Here is a 23130-nt window from a genome sequence, read left to right as displayed (position 1 = left end):
AGCCGTAGCCAGATGAAAAGTTGGTAGCTTTGGCTGAGACCCAGGGTGCAGGTGGGCTGCAAGATCAGCATCTTCCTGGAGGACGTGGGGCTGCAGCAGCGTGTGGCCAGGTGCGGAGAGGCCAGGGGAAGGGGGACCTGGAGGCAACAAGACCAGATAGGGGGCAGTGTGGTGCAGTTGGGAGACATTGGAGTGGATGGGGGAAAAGGGAACAGGGAGGGAAGATCTGGGGGTGATGGTAGCTGATGAGAGGCAGAGGGGTGGGGAGCAGGGTCCTGGGGAGGCGAGGAGGTCATCAGGGGGAGAGTTGGGGACATGTGGCGCCAGGGAGGTGCAAGAGGTAGTGGGACCGTACCCACGTTCTCCATGCCCCACTGCCTTGTGGGTTATCCTGGAAAGGAGCAAGGCTAAGGGAGTAAACCCTGACAGAAAATCCAGAGGGGAGTCCTAAGGCGGTTCTGTGCCAACTTCTGGCATTGACCCGGCAACTCCTGCATCTGAGCTGGTACCAGACATAGAGGTTGTCCTCTCCTTTGGACTATATCAGTAAAGCCGAGAGGGGAACACTGGTGCCTGGGCAGCCCAGGGTCCCAATAATCACCCAAGCTCGTGCCTGGAGAGGTACTCCAGCATTGCTAACAGCGTTGAACCAACATGGGAGGTAACAGATACCGGTTATAAGCTCTTGCTTGATTGGCATAGAGAACGAGTGCCAGGGGTTGCCTCCGACGGTGGGAGAGATCGTCGCATCTCACTGGACAGTCACCGCCCACCTCAAGCTGGGCAGCCCCCAGCCAATAGGGTACTGTCCTGCCACAGTTCACCTGCCTCACTGGGTGCGTGAGGCTTAAGGTTCCCAAACCTGATAAGTGACCTGAAAGCTGAGCACCAGGCAAACCAATGAGAAAATCAACAAGAAAAGGAAACCATCAAAGTTTTAAGCTTGCTTGCTGGAACGTGCAGACCCTGCTGACAGGTCTGACTGAAGATCTTCAGGACATCAGCGAAACCCGAAAGACCACTGTCAACAATGAGGAACTGAAGAGGCTCCAAGTTGACATTGCTGCTCTGCAAGAGAAACGTCTCGCAGATTTGGGATCTCTAAAGGAAAAGGACTACACCTTTTTCTGGCAGGGTAAAGCCCGAGAAGAACCCAGGGAGCATGGTGTTTGTTTCGCTATCAGAAACACCCTTCTACAAATGGTGGAATTAGTCATGGGTAGATCAGAAAGACTCCTTCAGGTCATACTTCAAACTCGCGCCGGTCCTGTCCACCTGATCAGCGCTTACACCCAACCCTGTATGCCGCACCGGAAGTAAAAGACAAGTTTTATGACGTGATTAGTGCTGCCATAGCGCAAATACCTACTCGCGAACAACTGTACATTCTGGGTGACTTCAATGTGAGAGTTGGAGCTGATCGTGACTTGTGGCCTTCCTGCTTAGGCCACTTTGGTGTGGGAAAAATGAATGAAAATGGTCAGCGTCTTCTTGAACTTTGCATGTACCACAATCTGTGCATCACAAACACATTTTTCCAAACCAAGCCACAGCACAGAATGTCATGGAGACACCCACGCTCAAAACACTGGCATCAACTAGATGTGGTCATCGTCAGACGTGACAACCTCAAAAGCGTCCTTCTGACATGCAGCTATCATAGTGCTGACTGCGATACAGATCACTCATGAATTTGCTCCAAACTCAAGGTGATTCCCAAGAAGCTGCACCGCTCTAAACCAACTGGAAGGCCCCGCGTTGATGCCAGACAGACGGCTAACTCAGAGAGAACTGAAAAGTTCAGAGCGACCCTCGAGGAGAATCTGCGCAGCAACCTTGGGGGTGCCGATGTGACATCCAGATGGCAGCATCTGAGGGATACAATGTACAACACAGCCTTGTCAGTGTTTGGAAGAAGAGCTAGAAACACAAATGACTGGTTCGAAGCTAACTCCGATGAGATGATCCCAGCCACCAAAAAAAAGTGCGCTGTGCTCCTGGAGTACAAACGTTCACCGAGCCAGAATACCCTGCAAGCACTCAGAGCAGCCAGAAGAACAGTACAGCAGATGGCCAGGTGCTGCGCCAACAACTACTGGCTCAAGCTATGCAGCAGCATCCAGACCAGTGCTGACTTTGGAAACCTCAGGGGAATGTACGAGAGCATCAAGAAGGCACCTCTGAAATCCAAGTCTGGTGATATCATCACTGACAAAGCCAAACAGACGGAGCTCTGGGTCAAGCACTACTCCAAGCTGTACTCACGCGAGAACATTGTGGTCGACTCAGCCCTCGATGCCATCGAACTCCTACCAGTAATGGACGAACTGGATCAGGAACCAACTGTGGATGAACTGAAGACAGCCATTGACAACATTGCAGTAGGAAAGGCCTCGGGCCAGGATGGTATACAACCAGAGGTTATCAAGTGTGCCACAGACACTCTCCTGGAACCCCTACATGAGCTACTGTGCCTGTGCTGGAGAGAGGGAGAGGTTCCACAGGACATGCACGACGCTAACATCATAACCTTGTATAAGAACAAAGGACACAGAAGCGACTGCAACAATTACTGTAGAATCTTCCTCCTAAGCATCACTGGTAAACTGTTCGCTCGCGTCATCCTCGGCAGACTCTAGAAGATTGCTGAGAGGGTGTATCCTGAATCACAGTGCGGATTCCGCGCAGAGAGATCTACCATAAACATGGTCTTCTGTCTGAGGCAGCTGCAGGAGAAATGCAGAGGGCAGAGGAAGCCACTCTATATTGCCTTCATCGACCTAACCAAGGCCTTCGACTTGGTCAGCAGGGATGGACTGTTCAAACTGCTCCACAAGATAGGTTGTCTGCCACGGTTACTCAAGATGATCCAGTCTTTCCACGAAGACATGAGAGGAACCATCCAATACGATGGCACATTATCAGATGCTTTCAACATCAGGAGCGGCGTCAAACAAGGATGAGTCCTTGCTCCGACATTGTTCGGGATCGTCTTCACAATCCTCCTTAAACACGCCTTTGGATCTTCAACAGAGGGCATCTTTTTGCACACAGGATCTGATGGGAAACTGTTTAATCTTGCAAGGCTGAAAGCTAAATCTGAGGTGCGGGAAGTCCTCATCAGAGATATGCTGTTCGCAGATGATGCTGCTGTCGTGTCACACACAGAAGACCAGCTTCAGAAGCTGCTGGTTCGGTTCTCCAAAGCATGCAAGGACTTTGGGCTCTCCATCAGCCTAAAGAAGACAAATGTACTTGCTCAGGACGTTGCTGAGTCTCCATCAATCAGCATTGACAACTATATGTTAGAGGTAGTCCACGAGTCCATTTATCTCGGGTCCACCATCACTGACACCCTGTCCTTGGAGACTGAGCTAAATAGGAGGATCGGTAAAGCAGCCACAACTCTGTCCAGACTCAGCGAGAGAGTGTGGAATAACAACAAGCAGTACACTCACACCAAAATGAAAGTCTACAGAGCCTGCATCCTCATTACCTTCCTTTACCGCAGCGAGACTTGGACCCTGTACGCCCGCCAGGAAAAGAGGCTGAACGTCTTCCACTTGCGCTGCCTCAGGCGCATCCTTGGAATATCGTGGAAGGACAGAGTGTCCAACACTACCGTCCTTGAGCAAGCTGGAATCCAACTATGCACACCCTCCTCAGGCAGTGGCGGCTCCGCTGGCTTGGCCACATCCACAGGATGAATGATGTAAGGATCCCAAAAGACATCCTGTATGGTCAGCTAGCCTCTGGCAAAAGACCTCCCGGACGCCCCCAGTTGTGCTACAAAGATGTTTGCAAGAGAGACCTCAGGGAAGTAGACATCAAGCCAGACAGCTGGGAGGAGCTGGCAGACAATCGCAGCAGATGGAGGCAGGAACTATACAAGGGCCTTCAGAAGGGTGAGTTGAGGATCTGACAGCTAGCAAAGGAGAAGCGAGCCCACAGAAAGCACAGCAAGGACCTGCCAGACACCCATTACATATGCAACAGATGCAGCAAGGACTGTCACTCTCGTGTGGGTCTTCACAGTCACAGCCGATGCTGCAAATGAGGATGCCAAACGGAACTATGAAGGGTGTGATCCATAGTCTACGTAGACTGAAGGATGCTACTGAGAACTATTTAGTATTGCTCCAACAACTAACCTTGTACGTAAACAATATTTCCCACCCTCATGACCTGAGCTTTGGAGCTATAGGCTGTGTTCCGCCTTCAGGCAAGCTCTAAGTAGCTATGAAGTGGTCTTTGTTGACTGAGAAGTGCCACAGGATGGTGCAATGGCAACTTTTGCCATGGGGCTGCCACAGTTGAAAGCCATCTCTTCACATTATCCCTGTGTGAAGTGGAGACCATCCAAAGACTTGGTCCTAATAAGGGAGTGATTACTGTCCCATTCTGGGTGGTTAGTTAAGCAAAATTCTATATGGAATTTATTTCTGGGTCATTGCTGACACAATGGTTTTAACGATTATTTGAGCAGTGACTAAGACCAGCACTTGTAATCCATGCTTATTGTCAATAACATTACTGTTCACAGTGAACAGGCATAAGTTTTCCCAGCTATTTGTACACTTTGGGTCATTTAACCGTAAGGCCTCTTTTCCTGTAGTGTTAAGAAACCTATAAAAATAGTTAAACGGGAAGAGAGCATCCTAATCTGCTAGGAATACATTGTAGAAGACTGATGCAGTGTTTGATTTGCCCTCACACTTGCAGCAGTGACCCAAGTTTTAGATATATTTGCAAACTTTCTGAGGCTTGTATTACTTATAGAGAAGAAACATTGTTTATCTTCAGTGTAGGAGTGGGACTTAGCTGATCTGGAGTCTATTCAAATTGTGCTCTACACTTGTTGCCTGACTTTGGCTGAGTCACATAACTGCTTTGAGCCTCAGTTTCCCCAGCTGTAAAATTGAGATAGTTCATCCCTCACAGGAATTTGTGAGATTTAATATCTGTAAAATGCTTTGGGAGCTTTGGATGCAAGTTTCTATATATGTTGAAATTAGGGCTGTTGATTAATCATAGTTAACTCATGCTATTAGCTCAAAAATAATTGCAGTTAATTAAACAAATAGACTACCAGTTGGAACGTATTACACATTTTGGATGTTTTTCTACATTTTCAAATATATTGGTTTCAGTTATTACACAGAACACAAAGAATATAGTGCGTACATTATACCATTTTTATTATAAATATTTGCACTGTAAAAAAGAGACAATAGAAATAACATTTTCAGTTCTCCTCGCACAAGTACCGTAGTGCAAGTGCAGTAGCACGAAGGTATAACTTAGACATTTAGATTTATGTTACGTAACTGCACTCATCACCAGTGAAAAACTTTAGACACTAGAATTCCACTCAGTCCTACTTCTTGTTCAGCCCGTTGCTCAGACACGCAAATTTTACATTTACATGAGATCATGGTGCCTGCTTCTTTTTTGCAGTGTCACCTGAAATTGAGAAAAGGTGTTTGCGTGGCACTTCGGTAGGCCATGCTGCAAGGTATTTACATACCAGATATGCTAAAAATTTGCATTCCCCTTCGTGCTTTGGCCAGTGTTCTACGGTGCATATTTCAAGGCTGCTGCTGGTGCTGCTTTAAAAATAATGGATCAATTAAATTTGTGACTGAACTCCTTGGGGGGCCGGGAGGGTTGGAGAGGAAATAGTGCATCTTCTGGGTGTTTTTTTCCCCTGCACTCTGCCATATACTTCATGTTTTAGCAGTCTTAGATGGTGACCCAGCACACGTTCATTTTAAGAGTGCTTTCACAGCAGGTTGGACAAAACACAAAGATACCAATGTGAGATTTTTTTAAAACAGCTACAAAACTTGGGCCAAAGTTCAAGAATCTGAAGTGCCATCTAAAATTTGATTAGGAGGAGGTATACAGCATGCTTTCAGACATCCTAGAAGAGCAACTTTCCAATGTGGCAACTACAGAAACCAAACCATCAAAAAAGAAATTAACCTGCTGATGGCCGCTGACTCAGGTGGTGAAAATGAACATGCATTGGTCTACTCTGCTTTGGCCTGTCATCAAGCAGAACCCAGCATCAACATGGATGGATATGCTCTGGAATTGTGATTGAAGCATGAAAAAACACATGAACCTTTAGTGCATCTGGCACATAAATATCATGCAATGTAGCTGTAATGGTGTCATGTGAACGCCTGCCCACATGTTCAGGTATTTTCTCCTGCAAATTGTAACCAAACTTGTTTGTCTGAGTAACTGGCTGAATGAGAAGTACAACTGAGTGGACTTGTAGGCTCTAAAGATTTTCATTGTTTTATGTTTGAATGCAGGGGGGATGGTTTTGGTACATAATTCTATATTTGTAAGTTTAGCCTTCATGATAAAGAGATTGTACTGCAGCACTGGAATTAGGGTGAACTAATAAAGAGTATTTCTTTTGTTTTCTTACAGTACAAATATTTGTGATCAAATATAAAGTGAGCACTGCACACTTGGGCTACATCTACACTAGCCCCAAACTTCGAAATGGCCACGCAAATGGCCATTTTGAAGTTTACTAATGAAGCACTGAAATACATATTCAGTGCTTCATTAGCATGTGGGCGGCCGTGGCACTTCGAAATTGACGCACCTTGCCACGTCAGCTGATGGGAAAAAGGGGACTTCAAAGTAGGCGGGGTCCTTTTGAAAAGAAGCCCCATCGGGACGAGCCGCACGGCGGCGAGGCGCGTCAATTTCGAAGTGCCACAGCCGCCCGCATGCTAATGAAGCACTGAATATGTATTTCAGCGCTTCATTAGTAAACTTCGAAATCTGATGACTTCAGGGCAGATGTGGAGCTTTTTTTCCTCCCCAGCCCAGGAATTGCCTTGGGAAGCTAGACCTTGCTGATGAGAGGCCCTGCAAAGAAGGGACTGTGATTATCTGTGGCTGTTAGAGTGCAAGAGGGGCCAGCACTGTCAGAGGGACCGGTCAGCTTGTTGCCTGGACCAACACAAAGCACATCCACTGATCTGTGATCCAGTGGACTACCTACAAGTCCACCAATGCGAGCAAGTATCTGCAACTCTGATAACTGAGGAGTGTGCACTCTGGAGTGGGATAACTGATGACAATGTCCAGGCTAGCTAGATAAATTTTATTTCTGTGTATGTTGTTAATTGATTTCATTCAAGTTTAGTCTGTAACCCTATTTCCTTAAGTTAAGTAAATGTGTACATTAATTCTAATTTGATCCATTAGCTACATGATTTATAATTGCTATTTGGGAGTTCAACAGATTATAACTGGAATAAGTATTCCTAGAGTTTCTCAAGGCACACCATTACAGGAGTGATCCAGGTGGAGGCACCCTCACATTATATACCTTTAGAAATAAGGGACTGCAGAAAAGGAGTGGAAAGGGGATTCCCAGTTATCCAACATCACCATTGAGACACTGAGGAGCTTCTTTAATATTAAACCCATCTGGTGCACAGGAATGCATGAGTGTTGCCTGGTCCTGAGTAACCCAGGGAGGAAAGAACAGGAGTTACACCCATTACATGAAGATGGGACCCAGAGGCCTCTTGGTGCTGACAGAGGGCTGAAGTGTGCAGGAAAGTTATATGGATCCTGTTAGTTCCCTAAAGATTGCCATACCAAGTGTTGTCTGAGAGCCTGTGTGACACCGATCCCCAAAGCATGTGACTGGTCATCCAACAGTTGGAAATAGGTTTCTTTCAGGCACGAGATGTTTAATGTCTGTCTGGCTCCATGTACATTAAGTGTTGTGTGGATCACATTGCACACTACAGTCTGAACTGTAAGCCAATGAATGTTCCAGAGTGAATGTATAGGCCAAAATAAACCAGTAATGAGGGTGGAGAGAAAGTCCTTCATATGGATGAAGACAATAGATTTTTAGCTAATCCAGGCTATGTCCTGCATCCTTTAGTCTGGGGCCAAGTAGAAAGCAAGTAGAAATGTGGGTGAGCAGCACTAGGTGTTAGAATGCATGCTGCAACCTGAACCGTGGTCCTGTTGAGCCCTGTTCCACCACAGGCAGACAGGGTTACACGAATATTTCGCCCTGCCACTCATGAACCAATTGAGCAGAACCAGCTAACCTCCACCCCCATTCCAAGGCCTCATCATCAACCGAAAAACAAGGCTCATTAGTTGTGTGTTCATATGTGAAGAGCTTTGGTTTAAGTGACTTGCCCCCTCATGGCAACCCTCAGCACCACCCACACCACAGTATGCCTGGAGCATACAATGTGATACTCTGGCAGTGATTTAAAGGGCCCAAGGTTCTGGTTAGTACAGCAGCCCTCAGGAACCCCACACTTTTTTGTTTCATCAGGCTCTGGGGTAATTGCTACCTTTGCCTTCTCTGTCATTTTGGGCTTGCAGGTAGGTATGAAATTGAGTTTCCTGGAATGGCTTTCAACTAACCTATGAGACCGATCTTTCTCTAATGCCATCTCATTGTCTACTTCACAACTTCTGCAACAAGGCAAGGATCCAACATTTCTGCTGGGGGGTTGAAGCAGATTTCACCAATTCTGTACACTACACATCTTGAAGTAAATGCTGGAGCTTTAGCTGATCTCTCCTCTGCATTTACAACCTTTTACTCCAGTTGCATATTATTGGGCCTGTTCAGAGCATTGCTATATGAGTGTGTATCCTAAGTGTGGCTCTATTCACTACAGAATTATAGAACTGGAAGGAACCATGCCATGTCTGCAAGTCCTTTCCCCAGCACTCATGGAATTCACTAGGCGGTGGGGAGTACACAAAGTACTGGTCTCATACAACTAAGCTACCCTTAAAAGTAGAGCACTTTAACTGACAGATGGTAAACAGCTGTGAGTGAATAGTCCTGCCCTTCCAGCAGGCCACACACATAAATGATGCATCTGCTCAATTAGCTGAAGCTGCCTTTGGAAGACAGTCCAAGAACCTTTAGGACCATGGTGTTAAGCTGCTGTCAGGCAGTTATCCTGAAGAGCCTGCTGGATAGCTCAGTCATGGACAATATACCACTGCCCTGTTTTGAAACTTGATCAATTCCCTATGTGGTGCCTGAGGATGATTGACCACATGCATTGGCAAGACAGAACTCTAACAGGCCAGTTCTTAAGCTGTGTGGTCACTAGCATGGAAGCAATGCTTATAGTTTTACAGGATTGGTCATGTTTGAGGATGGAGGATAGATACCAAAGATAGTAGTTTGCCGCCAACTTACTTAAGGACATGGCTCTATTGGTGATAAGCACTGTAAAGACATCTTAAAGGCTAATGTGAAGTCTTGTGGTGTATCTCCCAGTGATCTGGGCATTCTAGCTCAGGATGGAATATCATGGTGGTGAACCCATTGTGCAGGCTCTCCAACACTTTGAGACAGCCTATTTAGGCATTACTGGAAAATCATAGGATCTGAACACAATGTACCACACCATTTGGCAGATTTCTAGTGTCCTCTGTAATTGGCTCTACCTCCCCCCCCCCACACACACACACACCAGTTGTTCATTGAACTTGTATGGTATTTGATCCTCTGGGGGTATGGATGCAGAGTGCTTAGTTAAGTTATGCGAGTGCTATTACTACTTCACCTGAAGCAATAAAACACAAAGCTAAGTCTTACTCAACATCTTGATCTGGGGAGATACGCACAAACTGTCCCATACCACCACCACCTCCTCCCTGTGACTAAAATACAGCTTCAAATCTCCATCAGGAATTGTTTTTGACAAGGGATGTGGGCATTGTTACAGCTCTGACCTATTATTTTTGTCCTATGGGGTTCCGGGGAAATGGGTGGTTTATTTTTTGCCTTTAGAAGCTATGTTAAAAATCATTGAGCTAGGGCCCTGAGTGCAAGAGTATTGGTTTAGGGCAGACACGTTGCTTGTTTACTACATTGTTGCCTCCCCCCCCTCCATCCAGCAAGGCCCTGGCTTTCAGGCTTATTCTACTGGGAGGGAGTCATGCATTTCAGCAGATTTATAATTTCAGGGTTCCCTTGAAGGAGCCATGTCTACATCTAGATAACATCCAGGCAGAGGTAGTAGTGCAGCTTTTATTTGCTGGCATTAACTTTTTTTTCTTGTGTTAATGGCAGCAAATTTCTTTACACTTTAAAAGAGTCATTTTATGACTCTACAGCCTAGTTTTCAGGCTTATTAGTTTGGATGTGCATGTGTGAAAGCAAAGCTATTATGACATTTGCTAGAAGCTAGGTTGTTTTTTTTTGTTTTTTTTTTTAATCTATAGAAATAATGTCAGTTCAACTCACATCTATGCATTTCCAATTTGTGTAGTCCCTTTAATTCAATATTTGTATGGTCCAGTGCCCCATGTATCAATTTGAAGCAAGCAAAAGTTGAGTACAAATTTAAGTTTCTTCCAAGTGTTTTAGCAGATTAAGGAAGTTCCATGCAACTATCATAAATGGGCTTGTGCAGGTTGATCAGTATTGTCCAGCATAAAGTTCCTATTCCAATGCTTTCTGGGAGAATTTACATTTAATTAGAACACATTAAAAGCTATTTTCCAAATATTTATTGAAGCAGTGAGATTGCTCATAATGTGCTGGAAAAAAGCAGTTTTACTGAATTTGGAAACTTAAACAGTATTGCAGCACAAGATATTGCTATCTGTAAACTAGACTCCATTGTAAACTCTAAACCTTCAGGGAGAGTCAGTTTGCAAGATCTAAATACCTATTCTCTATCATAATAATCTTGCGCTTTTGGAAAAACTGCAGAAAGGCACTTAAGCTGTTTCTTCCTTTAAGACAGGGACACTTTAATTTTGCTGGTAAGAATTTTTGCCCTGCACAAGTGAGACGTGTGCAGTTTCTCTAGGGTTTTCAGTCCATCTCGTCATGATGCTGGGAAGTTTCATTGATAACCTGTTAAAAAATAAGAAAGTTTACATTAATTCTGAGCAACTTTAATACTCAAGACATGTAATAGAAAAATAGCTTTCTAGATTTATTGCATAAGTTGATGACAAAAGCCTTTACTTACAGGAAAAAAGCTACCTGGTCAAATAAATTCTACCTTGAAAGAATGAGCAAAAAGTTTTTTTTTAAATAAGCACCTTGTTTGCCTGCCATATTGTAGGACTAAGTGGGCTTTTAGGAATATTACTTCAGATCCTGCTAACCCATCTCTAGATCTATCATTTAGAAATAGAAGTCCAGAATAGCTGTTTTTACAGCATGGTTATGAGTCTTGTTCTATCCTTGCATAGAGAGGGTTCACTGGTCTGTTGAAGACTGCAGTCACTACATTCTGAAATACAGGAAATATTCAGCCCAAGCGTATCTTACTGTTAGCTCAAATAGCGCTCTAGAGTACAATGCTTACAGCATGTACTGTCTGGTAAAGGAAGTTAAAATGATACTAGGTAACACTGCACATCACAGCTAGCCATCATACATTTTACTTCCTCCTCTTCTAAAAAACTCTGAACTTAGCACCAACCTGCCCATCTCTGGTTTCAACAGTCCTAATTAGGAGTGTCCTCTTCGAGTGGGTATCAACAGGGTGAGACTCAATATTGGTTTCTGCAGATGAAAAAAATTGCCTTATTTTTCAGTGATCTAGTTTAAGTTACTCATTCAATACCGCAGACATTCAATAAAATGGTCAGATTATTTATAGGAAAGTGATGCACTTCATATCCTAAAATTGCTGCATGTTTTGCAATTCAAGTCTCATCACCCAATCTTCATACAAGAGGCTTCTATCCAGATCACTCAGAAACAACCCCATATAAGGGGGTCAATTCAGCAAAACCTCAGAGAAGTAACTGGCTACAGACAATCCTGATCTCTTTCTTGGATGTAGGACAAGCGATCTGAAGTGGTTATGATCCGTGATGTCCATTTTCAGGTGCACCCTTGGCACCTCAAAAGGGTCTGATTTTCTGGGAATGCTGAGTTCTTGACCTCTAAAAACCCTTTAAAAATTGTATCCAGTTAACAGTTAAATTGTAGTAGTAAATTGTATCCATCATTAGCTACAAAATATTGGCTGCAGGGGTTTTATTATGAAATTACAAATAAGTTGCCCCGAACTTAGAAATGCCCCACCCACTCCAACCTAGTTAAAATACCAATATTTGAATGTGTGGTTCCTTTAACAGAGACAACTTCATGTCTGAGACCTGGGTTCTGATATCAAAACCCGAATCAATCACACCTGGTAAAAAGGAAGCCATCCTTAAATGTTCTAGTTTACCACAGCAGACTCAAAAGTTGGTCAGAGACTTTTTTAAAAACAATTGAAGATACATTTGAATCTACTTACCTCTCAGGTTCAGAGAAGAAAAAGTTGGAACAGGCATGGTAATCCTGCAGGAGAGGAACCAAGTTTAGTGAAGCTGGACTTGAGAATTTGACATTCTTACAGAAGCTAGCATTCAGAGTTAGCCACTCATATCTGCATTAGTTTACTTGCCTGCTTTCCTCTCCCTCCAACAGTTTTCTGTAGGTAGCAATCTCAATATCAAGAGCCATCTTCACATTCAGCAGTTCCTGGTACTCATGAAGATGGCGAGCCATTTCTTCCTTCATGTTTTGAATTTCGTCCTGCAGACGGGCAATAGTGTCTTGGTAGTTAGCAGCTTCAGCAGCAAAGTTGTCCTCCATTTCACGCATCTGGCGCTCCAGGGACTCATTCTGCAAGAGATTTTCAAATCAATTGTTGGTTGAAGTTTAGCAGCAGTCAGCCCTTTCCTCCTGGATGTTTAACACTCCCCCACCCACCCATTCCATTCTAGAAGTTTAACACCTTCACCACTAATATTAATGCACTGGTGGAAGGTCCTCAAAAAGCTGACATGACCAACACCAGCTATTTGTTAGCTCTTTCATCCTCTCCTGTGGGAAGTTGAGACCACCACAGTGTTTAACAAACCAACACAGAATTCACATGTCAGAAAAGGCAAGGTCACCATGCATCTTGGCTTTGGGGTGGAAGTAGGTTAGGGCTGGTATGGCCTCTAGGCTCCTGCTGCCACAGCCCCTGAGAAACCACACCTGCAAGTTTCATTAGTAGTGAATCGGGTCTCTGGTTTAATTTTCAAAGAGATCTAGATTTGGAGCACTGACAGAGAGCCTAGTTATACAAGTTCCCACTTTAAGTAGCATTTGCGATCTTAAAGATTTGTTTAGTAGTTTGTGTTCATTCTTTAAATCTCGCTTTGTTTGCATGCTGGCACCTCTATGAAACATAAAAATTAGATATGAAGCATTTTGTTTTTCAAAAAGATAATTAAGGAGTGAACATAGTATGAAGTGTAACATTTAGTTACTAGTGGACTAATCTTTCCGTTAGTCAGCTTGTGAACTAATATATTCTGCTCAATACTTCTGCTTTGACACCTCAGTTTTAAAGCTGAAGTAGCAGTCATCTCCAAGTTTCCATTCCACAATGGCCAACCAGCGCAGCTAAAAGACAAGTTAAATCAAAAGGCCCCTAGAGCATAGATTTTACAAGCGCACAATATTTATGTTATACTGCCATCTTGTTTGATAGCTTGTGAATGGAGGTGACCTATCCGACCACTGCAGCTGTTGTTACCTATAATCTTTCACTTACTGTTCCTTTAAGTGCATCAACTTCGCAAGTGAGGGACTGTATTTGTCTGCGGTACTCATTAGCCTCTTGTTTGGCCTGACGCAGGGCATCATTGTTCCTAGTAGCCGCTTCGGAGAGATCTGCAAACTATTGAAAAATCCAGACTTATAGTTAGTGCAATACTTTACACTAGTTTGGCATACTATTATCTGGGACTTCAATCAGATTAAGAGGATTTTGAGGTGAATAAAACAGCACACAGATAACAATACTGGAAGCTGAGGGGCTCTAAACCAATGTCCTGCTGTTACAGCTCTTCATTCTAATTTGATGGTTAAAAATGAGATTAATATGTTTTCCAAAGTTAGATGAAGAATAATCCATGCTAAAATGCATGTTCTCTCCCAGCTCATCAGTATACATGCCACTCTTCAATGCATGGGATGGGTCTAGCTATGCGAAGAATAAGAAAGATGACAAGAGTAAGTTCAACTACGGTAGTATCTGGATGCTTTACACCGTATTGTGGCTCAAGGCTTGGGGTATATTCATGACAGGCTGCACCTGTGTTCCTGATCTCGGAAAGTTAAGCCTTGTCTCCTGTATGTGAAAAGTTCTGTAGTTTTGCTGTAATATTACAGATACCTAAGTAGCACAGGTAAGCCAAATCTCTTTATTGCCATATAACAGCCATTCACACACCTTGGACTTGTACCATTCTTCAGCTTCCTGAAGATTCTTAGCAGCAACACTTTCATACTGCTGACGGACATCACGCAGGGCAGAAGTGAGATCTGGTTTAGCAACGTCCACATCAATCTGGATGTGTTGCTCCTGAATCTGGGCTTGCAGCTCCCGGATTTCCTTAAGACCAAAGCAGACAGTGAAATAATGCTCTATGGGATAAAGTGCAGATTAACAATCCAACGAAGATTCTGTTTACCTCATCATGAAGCTTCTTCAAGAAGGCGATCTCTTCTTGCAAGGACTCAACTTTGCGCTCAAGATCAAGACGTGCCAGAGAGGCATTGTCAACATCCTAATTAAAGAGAGACCATTTAGTAAGATCACTATGAATAGCAGTGGGGGAACCGTGTCAGCATAACAAACAAGTTTACTGCTCATTTGAGCCAAATTCAAGCAGTCCAGTGTAAACTACCTGAAAGCCTAGCCAAAAGTAATCTGAAATGCATTTGTAAGTTGGGTACTGGCATGAACAGAGTTGTACGTCAACTGTAGAGAGCACATACACATTAATCAAGCAGCACATGTTTCAGTCCAACTCAGAGCCATTTGTGTACTAGAAAAATCCATTCCGCAACTGATAATTAGCCAGGGTAACAGAAAGTTATGGAATTTCTTGCAGAATTCCCTGACAACACTGATCTTATCTCAGGCCAAAATTCTCAACCTAATAGAGTTTTATTTTTGTCAGAGCACCCCCTCTCTTCTATTTGATGTTACTGCATATCATTCTCATTACATAGCTAGATGCATTACTAGTGAGTGCTCAACTTGGCACTATGCATTATCTCAGAGTGCAAGAAGTCATTGGGGGGTTAACTGTGTGTGATCTAATGGAGCAAAATTTTTAAAGGTCAAGGAATTCTGGAAGGAGATTGTTATACAAATCTCATGATCTACCTTGTGCACAGTGTCAAGCATCCATAGAATTTAAGGGGATTGATAATATTGTATGTCATATGCCAAATGTGCCATCACCTGCAGTAATATCTGGTGCTCCCTGCACCCATTTTAATCACTTCCTGTGACGCCTGATATTCTTGGAGTTCAAGACTTGCCATAAACTTCAAACTGACTGAACAGGTGCACTGGAGTTGTACAAGCGGTTACAGTAGAGGGACTCACTTATAAGTTTGAGTGTTCCAACTCTCCCCACGTGTGCTTCTGTTACACAAGCACAAGGTAACAGAGTTAAACCTCAACCAATTCATTTAAAGTACAATTTAAACCATAAAGTCTTTTCCCCAGTTTGGAGGGCCAATTGAATTTAAGGCAGCCCATAGTTCTAGCAGCAAAGCTAAGTTTTCAAACTTGTATGTTGAAGTCAGATAGACAATTAATTAGATCTTGCATAGAATTCAATATTTACTTGTATAGTTTATTCATTTAAACATGTCCACCACCATGCATACAAACTCAGTGTTTTAGAGGACTGGACAGAGTCTTTTTCAAGACACTTCTCTGAATTTGAGCCCAAAGGTCAGCCTGCAAGTCTTAACATGGGCTCTCATTAGGTCTACTTCCTAGTTCCAGATTAGCTGGGTAACACTGCAACAATTTGCTCTGTGGTTCTATAATCCCTGGTCATGATCTTCCCCTAGAGTCTGGGGACAGCAGAAAAGAGAAAGTTCTGACCCACAAGTAGATTTTGCTGCTGTCCAAAAGCAGGTATCTATTGCACCATTATCAAATGGAGTAATTCAGATGCAGTTCTTCCATTCTGAATTAGTTACAGGCTCAACTCTAATGCAAGTGAATCTATTTGAACAGCTCATTAGGTGAATTACTTTGCTCCTCTGATATGGAATTTTAAGTGCCATAAAATAGCATCCTACAGTTATCTGCAACTATCCTTAAGGGTGGAAAAAGAACAAAGCTTCAGTGCTCTGGTAGGAAGATGCAAGCTGTTTTCTCAAGAAGGAAAGTCAAGAGCGAGCCACATTTAGCATTGCATGTTCAACTTCTGCAATTCCCTGACTAAGGAGAAGATTTTATGTGAGTGCCTGATTGTTCAGGCTTTTAATTGCTCAAATGCATGCATGCATCTTTAAAACTTGTTTGCCCACTTTAAGTCATTTGTAGCCACACTCATGGCAGTGGTACTCTGAATATGCTTTAAGTCTTAACAGGTCTTCAGTGAAGTTTACGGTTAATACCTGTACTTCTGCTGAAAAGTATTAAATACTGAATTCTATGCATGGAGTATCACTGACCCCTTACATCTTAAAAGAATATGTCTCCCACTCTCCAGTATCACAGCAAGGGTTAAGACAGATCCAGAAAAAAAAAATCACTTGAGTGACCTGTGTATTAGAATACAAGCAGTATTCATGCTGTTAACATATAACAAAGCATAATCCAGCCTATGGACGACAAGGAAACGTTTAACACCAAGGAATTTGACAACATGCATATTGCGAGATCCCCCTACTATACACAGTTATGTCAATTTACAAGAGACCTGGGTCTGTTTAAAACCACACTCAAGTGCAACACAGTTTGCACAACTTCTATAATTTAAGCCAGACTTAAACCACTTTAACTAGACCCCTGGCTGAGTTCAGCTTATTGCAACTAGACCAAAGTTAAATGCATGTAAGAGTGCCTATGTGGGACTTGATACCAGTTTAAGTCAATTAACTGGCTTAGTTAAGCCAGTGTAATGTATGTTAATGCAAACCAGATGTTATGAAACAGAGGAAGGGGGTCCCCTTCATAAGTCAACCAGCTGTATGCTGTTTCACACTTGCGTCCTGGGCACATTGTGGCCAAAGATGTAAAAATTCCCCACTCTTATGTTGTCCTTTCTTGCAGAAGCTGCGGGAGCAAGAGCAGCTGCTGCCTCCTTCCCTGCTGCTTCCTCAGGTCTTGGGGAAGCGCTGTGGCTGCCCTGTCCCTGCCTTCGAGGCTCAGAGAGAGCAAAGGAGCAGGGAGAGCATGATGGCTGCCCCATCCCTGTTGCTTCCTCTGGACTTCTGGGAGCACTGGTGGCTCATTGGCAGCTGCCACATCCTTCCTGGCTCCCCGGGGTTTCCAACACTGCTCACCACCTCACTGCACTGGGAGCTACTGGTGTCCCAGCTGCTACCCAGCAAGGCTGACGAGCCACCCAGTGAGCCGGGAAGCAGCCCCTGGGCACCCTTCAGTGTGGCAGCTCAATGGAAACATGAGAGGTGCATATGCCCCCATATTCTTATGGGAGAAAATTCCCCTTTATACATCCTTTTGCTTTACATCAAATTCACAGTCCCTAATCACTAGGTATAAGGGGCCTCCCCCATATATTCTTTAATACAAAAGAAAAGTAAATCTGTTAAGGGGGTGCCTGGTTTCCTTCACATTTCAGGCAAACAAATCCATTTTTCCATTATGACTTCCTTCTTGCATAAAAAGCTCATGCTATTTGTCTTGAGCCAATCTTGGGCCTTATTAGCATAATTCAGACTGACTGGAAAACATCTGGTTGTAATTTAGACAGGCATCCACTAGGGACTCTAGAATACGAGACTCTAAACAACTTTGGGAATCAAGCCATATCTGAGCCCAGCAGTCTGGCAATACAAGGTATTCTAGTAATGCCTTTCCACACTGATTGACTCCTTAGAAAAAGTCTTGAGGCAAGTTCTTTAAAATACCATGTACACTAAATATAGTTCAAGTTAGAAGTTTTGGTAACTAATGAAATGTCTGAGCTTGCAAGAACACATACTTTAAAAGCATCTCGGATTACATCTCAAATAGCTTACAAAAGAAGTTATCACCTCTCCACATCTCAGCTGTAAAACACGTGAACTGAGGCATGGATAAGTGATGGTAGCATTGAACAGTGTACTCAGCAAAGCCCTCTGGTGACCTCTAAACCTGTATGCCAACTGCCTAGTTTCTTACCGAAAGAAAGAAGTTGCCTAGATGACTTACAATTCATAAAGAGGCAGCTAAATTTTAATGTTTTTCATATTTATTCTTTGAGAATTCCTATTAAAAGAAGCACCCCATCTTATGACTTGATTGCTCTTAACTTTTGATGTTATGACTAGGGATCCCAAGAATTAGTTTGCCATGGGAGCAGGAAAAAAAATGAAAAAATGCAGAATTTGTACTTTTACAGAGGAATCATTAGTTTTTCCTTTTCACAGAAGGTCAAATGCTCAGTGAACCCATTTATCCAATCTCACTGGAGTTAGGGCCAGATCACAATCCAATACCTGGTTAATCAGGAAAACTGGGAAAGAGCTTTTTACCACTGTTTTTGAGAGAAGGACTTGTATTAAGCAAACCACCAACAGACTGAGGATGGACAATGAAAGCTCAGATAACCGGTTTTTACTATATGAAGTACAAACATAGAAGTATTGGCATATGTAAGAAACATAACTGAATTCTATTGATTTTATTTTACTAACAATGGATTTATGGCACTGGCAGGCTCCAAACTTTCTTAAAAGTTATAAATCTCAAAACAGCATTCAATGGAGAATATATATTGAGACTAGAGTAACTAAAGGTCAGCATCTCAACAGAAAAATGCAGCTTTTTTGTGGTTTTGTTAGATCAGAATTGGGGGTGGGGTTTTTAATCAATGAAAACTAGGATCCCTAGTCATGACCTTCCTCTAGAACCCAGGGACAGGAGGAAAGAAGGGAGCTCTGACTTATAACCCTAACAAGACAATTCTCACATGTTCAACACTGTTATTCCCATTCCTGGTATTTCAAGACTGGTCTGTATCTAAAATAACGGTTATAAAACATCTCTCTAAAATGCTCTTACATCATGACACATTCAGTAAGAATGCAGCCTGCAGCAAGCCACTCTTCAACACAAAGAGTTCTATTATTTCAATCTGCTGCCTCTACACTTGCGATAATGCCTGTATCTGCATTCCATAGTGAATCCCATAGAAACCATTAATATCCTTCAGCCAAGCGAACAGATGGCTGCCTTTCACCCTTATTGGATCAGAAAGTGATTCCACATTGGAGTGCTTTTGTAGAATAGGCTAGTCTTGGACAAAGCAAACAATAGCTGTCCCTGCCCCCCCCATGCACTTAAGCAGTAGCATCACCCCCATCATACCTAAAGAATACAAGACGTTACTACATGAGGACTGATACCTTGCTTAAAAGCAGACACTTAGAGAAAAAAACCTAGAAATCCACCTCCACACTTGCCTATCTTCTGTTTTAAGGTTGCACCTCTGATATGTCTGATATTATACCTAGTGTTCCAGACAACATTTCTATTTGTTTGTTCATTGAAAATACATTCCAAGTGTCAGACCTACTATATATTCTAGAGCAATCTCCAGATAGTACTTTAAAACTAACTGTTACCAATTTTAGCATTGTCTAGACTACAGGAATGGCAGCCCCCTTGATAAACTTCCCGGAGGTACTGAGAAATGTTGCAACTCTACAAGCTGCTTTTTGCCACTAGGTGGCTCTACATCTGACTTGTAAATCCAAACATGTATTTTATGCCAACTTTACATTTAGCATATTCATATTTTAATATGCAGAAATTACAAACCTGTCTGAAAGACTGCAAGGTGTTTTCAGCCTCTTCTCGCTGAATCATTTCTTCCTGCAATCTGAAAATAGTAGCACACCGATTAAGCAAACAATGAGCTATGGGGGTGGAGGGGGGGGGGAGAAGAAACCCAACACTAGTGTCTGGTCAAATCCAGCTGGCAGCCACACCCAGCCAACATCCCAGAGGGGGAAGATGGGGCCTCCAACAAAAAAAAAAAAAAGGGGGGGGGGGCATCTCAGTCCAACATTATTCTGGTCTGTGCCTCCTTTATTAAGTTCACATGACTGGGCTTTGAGGCTTTATGCTGTTACAGCAATCTGAAATCCACAGACAGCCAGTGCCAAAGTCATTAATGCTTATTCAGCTAATGAACAACAAGAGGCTGACCTAGATTTGGGTTGATTTTAAATAATCTTTTGGCAAACTCAGACTCCATCAGACAGCAGTAGTGAAGAAGCGGATTAACTAGTCAAGCCAAAGTTTCGAAAGCCACCAAAAACTTAGAAGAGCCTCAATAAAACAATCGTGTCCAAGTGCTCAGATGGGCTTTTAGCAAATTTAACTTTGGTACTACTGTCATTTCGCTACAGCACCGAAACAAAACAAGACAGCCTCAGCTTCAGGACTTGCCTGTAAGATGGGGCCACGCAAGACGGTTTTCCAAGAACCGCCTGCTCCCGGAGTAGAAAAATCCCTGAACTAACATATGGCAGCCTTGCCTTACGAAACGATTTATTCAGTAATGAGCTTTTATGGGACAGAGCCACTTCGTCGTATGCCCGTCTGTAGTGGAAATGCAATTGATCTGATGAAGTGGGTCTGTCCCACAAAAGCTCATCACCAACAGATGCCAGCCTGTACTGGAAATGAAACTTAGCTGAAGAAGTGGGTCTGCCCCACAGACGCTCATCACCGAATAAATCATTTTGTCAGTCTTTAAAGCGCCACGTCTCTGCTGCTTTGCTTTGTTAGGATACAGAGTAACCCAGCTACCCCCGATCCTTGTCCCGGCTGCTGCTGGTGGCGAGTTAGGGGAGGGGCGCGCACTCCCCTTAGTTACCCCGGGGGGGGGGGGGGGGGGAGATACCTGCGACCCCGCCCCTGAAGCTCGCTCTCCCTGCCCAGCGCGCTAGGGATGAAGCTCCCCCAGCACTCGACCCGGTTCTCAGCCGCGTGGGGCGGGGTCGCTCCCTCCGCGGGGGGGGGGGGGGGGGGGGAAGAGGAGGAGCCCGGCGCCCACCCCGCCCCACTCACTTCTCCCGCAGCCGCAGGATGTCGTCCGCCAGGTTGTCCCGCTCCACTTCCACGCGCGCCTTGTCGTTGGTGAGCTGGTCCACCTGGCGGCGCAGCTCCCGCATCTCCTCCTCGTAGAGGTCGCCCAGGCGGGAGGTCCCCTTGCCCTTGAGCTGCTCCAGCTCGGCCAGCAGGATCTTGTTCTGCTGCTCCAGGAAGCGCACCTTGTCGATGTAGTTGGCGAAGCGGTCGTTCAGCTCCTGCAGCTCCACCTTCTCGTTGGTGCGGTTGGCCTTGAACTCCGTGTTGATGGCGTCGGCCAGCGAGAAGTCCACCGTGTCGTGCAGCAGCCGCGTGGGGGGCAGGCTGCTCCGCAGCCGCAGGGCCGAGGACTTGGTGGCGTAGAGGCCGCCAGGCGAGGAGGCGAGCAGGCGGCTGCTGCTGGGGCGGAGGGCGCTGCCCAGCGAGTAGCGGCTGGAGGAGGTGATGTAGCGGCTGCCCCCGGTGCTGGGGCGGCTGCCGCTCCCGAACATCCTGCGGTACGAGGAGGTCTTAGTGGTGGTCGTGGTGGTGCTCATGGCGGCGGCCGGACGGCGCTGGGGAGTCCCGGGACTGGCAGGTCCAGCTGCTGCACGAGCGAGAGGCGAAGGAGAGCAGGGGAGCCCGCCCGCGGCGGTATTTATACCCTCGCCACGCCCCGGCTCGGCCGCGCGCCCCGCCCCGCCCCTCGCCTCCCAGGCCAGACAGGCGCACAGCCCCCTCCCCCGCCAGGCGGCGACCGGGACGGGGTTCCTCCCTCCCCACCTCCGCCAGCCCTGCAGCCGAGGCCGAGGGGGCTGGGCGGGGCGGGGCGGCGCGCTCTGCGGGGGAGGGCGTGGCTCAGAGTGAGGGGTCGGGGCGCAAGGGGAGCAGAAGGGGGTCCGTAGGGGGCAGTAAAGGGCGGGAATAGGGTTGTGAGGGTAAGTCGAGTTGCCAACTGCAACTGAAATTATTGGGAGAGGTTTCTCTCACCTCCCCCATGAGCTAGTGTCAGTAGCTGGAAATACCCTGTTAAAACCTCCCGGGTTGCTGGCAGTAGCCACCCAGCGAGGTGCCCACTCCAGGCCATTCTTGGAGGGTTGGCAGCCCAGACAGTAGGAGGTAGGGTGGGGCGTGGGGGATCAGTACTAGGACTTAGGAGGCAGAGAGGGGGAATGGAGGAGGGTAAGCAGGAGCAGAGTGGGAGGATCAGGCAAAGAGAGGAGGGGAAGAAGGAGGAATCAGGCATGGGAAGGAGTGATGGAAGAGGAGACTGGAGAAGGGGCCAGAGTGTTTACAAGTCTTTCCCTGCCCCACAGGTAGCAGCTGGGCACTCTACCCGGGTTTCCATACTGTGTGCTGTACAGAGCTGGGGGTCTGTGTTCCTCTGGTGCCCTGGCAGCAAGGCCAGGTGCAAGATGGGGTGGTGGAGCAGTGCTAGGGGTTATGCAGAAAAGCATCAAATTCCCTTTCTCTAGGAGTCACTGAGGCCTGCATCTCCATGCCAGTCACATGTGCAAGGGTGGAGGGGTGAACTAAGCGCATGCCCAAGGCTGAGTGCTGATGTCTGAGACACGCACCATGCAGACCTCATTCATGCTGGGTGCGGTCCCAAAAAGCTCGAGTTGTACACAGGCCACTCACTCTGCTCTCACCAAGTCTGTGCATAAGCTGGGCTGCTGCTTATGGAGGCCCAAATTGGGGAGAGGAAATGGCTAGTCTGGCATGTGCACCCTGAGGCTCTGGTGGCTGCACTTGAGCAGGGAGGGCACACCCGCTGAACTGAAGTAACACACACTTCCCTGTCACGGCACCCTGTTCCCTAACACAGTTTCTGCCTTGGGTAATTTGAGCTCTTTATAAAAAACATACACTGCAACCCCCGCTGCAGCACAGAATAGGCACTTTAATAATAACATCCCAAGCTGAATAAAAACAATCACTGACTGTAGCCTTGAGCTGTTTCATGCAGACACTGCAGTATAGACATCCAGCTTAAATGAACAGGGACAATTCGTATGTTTCGATA

The 23130-nt window shown here is 45.2% G+C and overlaps 2 protein-coding genes across 2 annotated transcripts in view; one reads left to right on the top strand and one right to left on the bottom strand.

Annotated features, from left to right (window-relative positions):
• Positions 1 to 10282: 10282 nt before the first annotated feature.
• Positions 10283 to 21740, bottom strand: VIM (vimentin). Its single transcript, XM_074984816.1, has 9 exons — positions 21105 to 21740; positions 19848 to 19908; positions 14518 to 14613; positions 14277 to 14438; positions 13596 to 13721; positions 12453 to 12673; positions 12303 to 12346; positions 11475 to 11557; positions 10283 to 10897 (listed from the first exon to the last, which is right to left on the bottom strand). The coding sequence occupies exons 1-9, from the start codon at positions 21659 to 21661 to the stop codon at positions 10856 to 10858; spliced, it is 1392 nt and encodes a 463-aa protein (XP_074840917.1). The 5' UTR covers positions 21662 to 21740; the 3' UTR covers positions 10283 to 10855.
• A 5-nt stretch (positions 21741 to 21745) lies between these two features.
• Positions 21746 to 23130, top strand: part of TRDMT1 (tRNA aspartic acid methyltransferase 1) — a 67221-nt gene continuing 65836 nt past the window's right edge. The window contains exon 1 of the mRNA XM_074984819.1: positions 21746 to 21758. The gene's annotated coding sequence lies outside the window, so the exon portion shown is untranslated. The remainder of the gene's footprint in view (positions 21759 to 23130) is intronic.

This window comes from Carettochelys insculpta, chromosome 2 (genome assembly GCF_033958435.1).
Source record: "Carettochelys insculpta isolate YL-2023 chromosome 2, ASM3395843v1, whole genome shotgun sequence".
NCBI lineage: Eukaryota > Metazoa > Chordata > Testudines > Carettochelyidae > Carettochelys > Carettochelys insculpta.
This window is presented reverse-complemented; position numbering and strand designations above follow the sequence as displayed.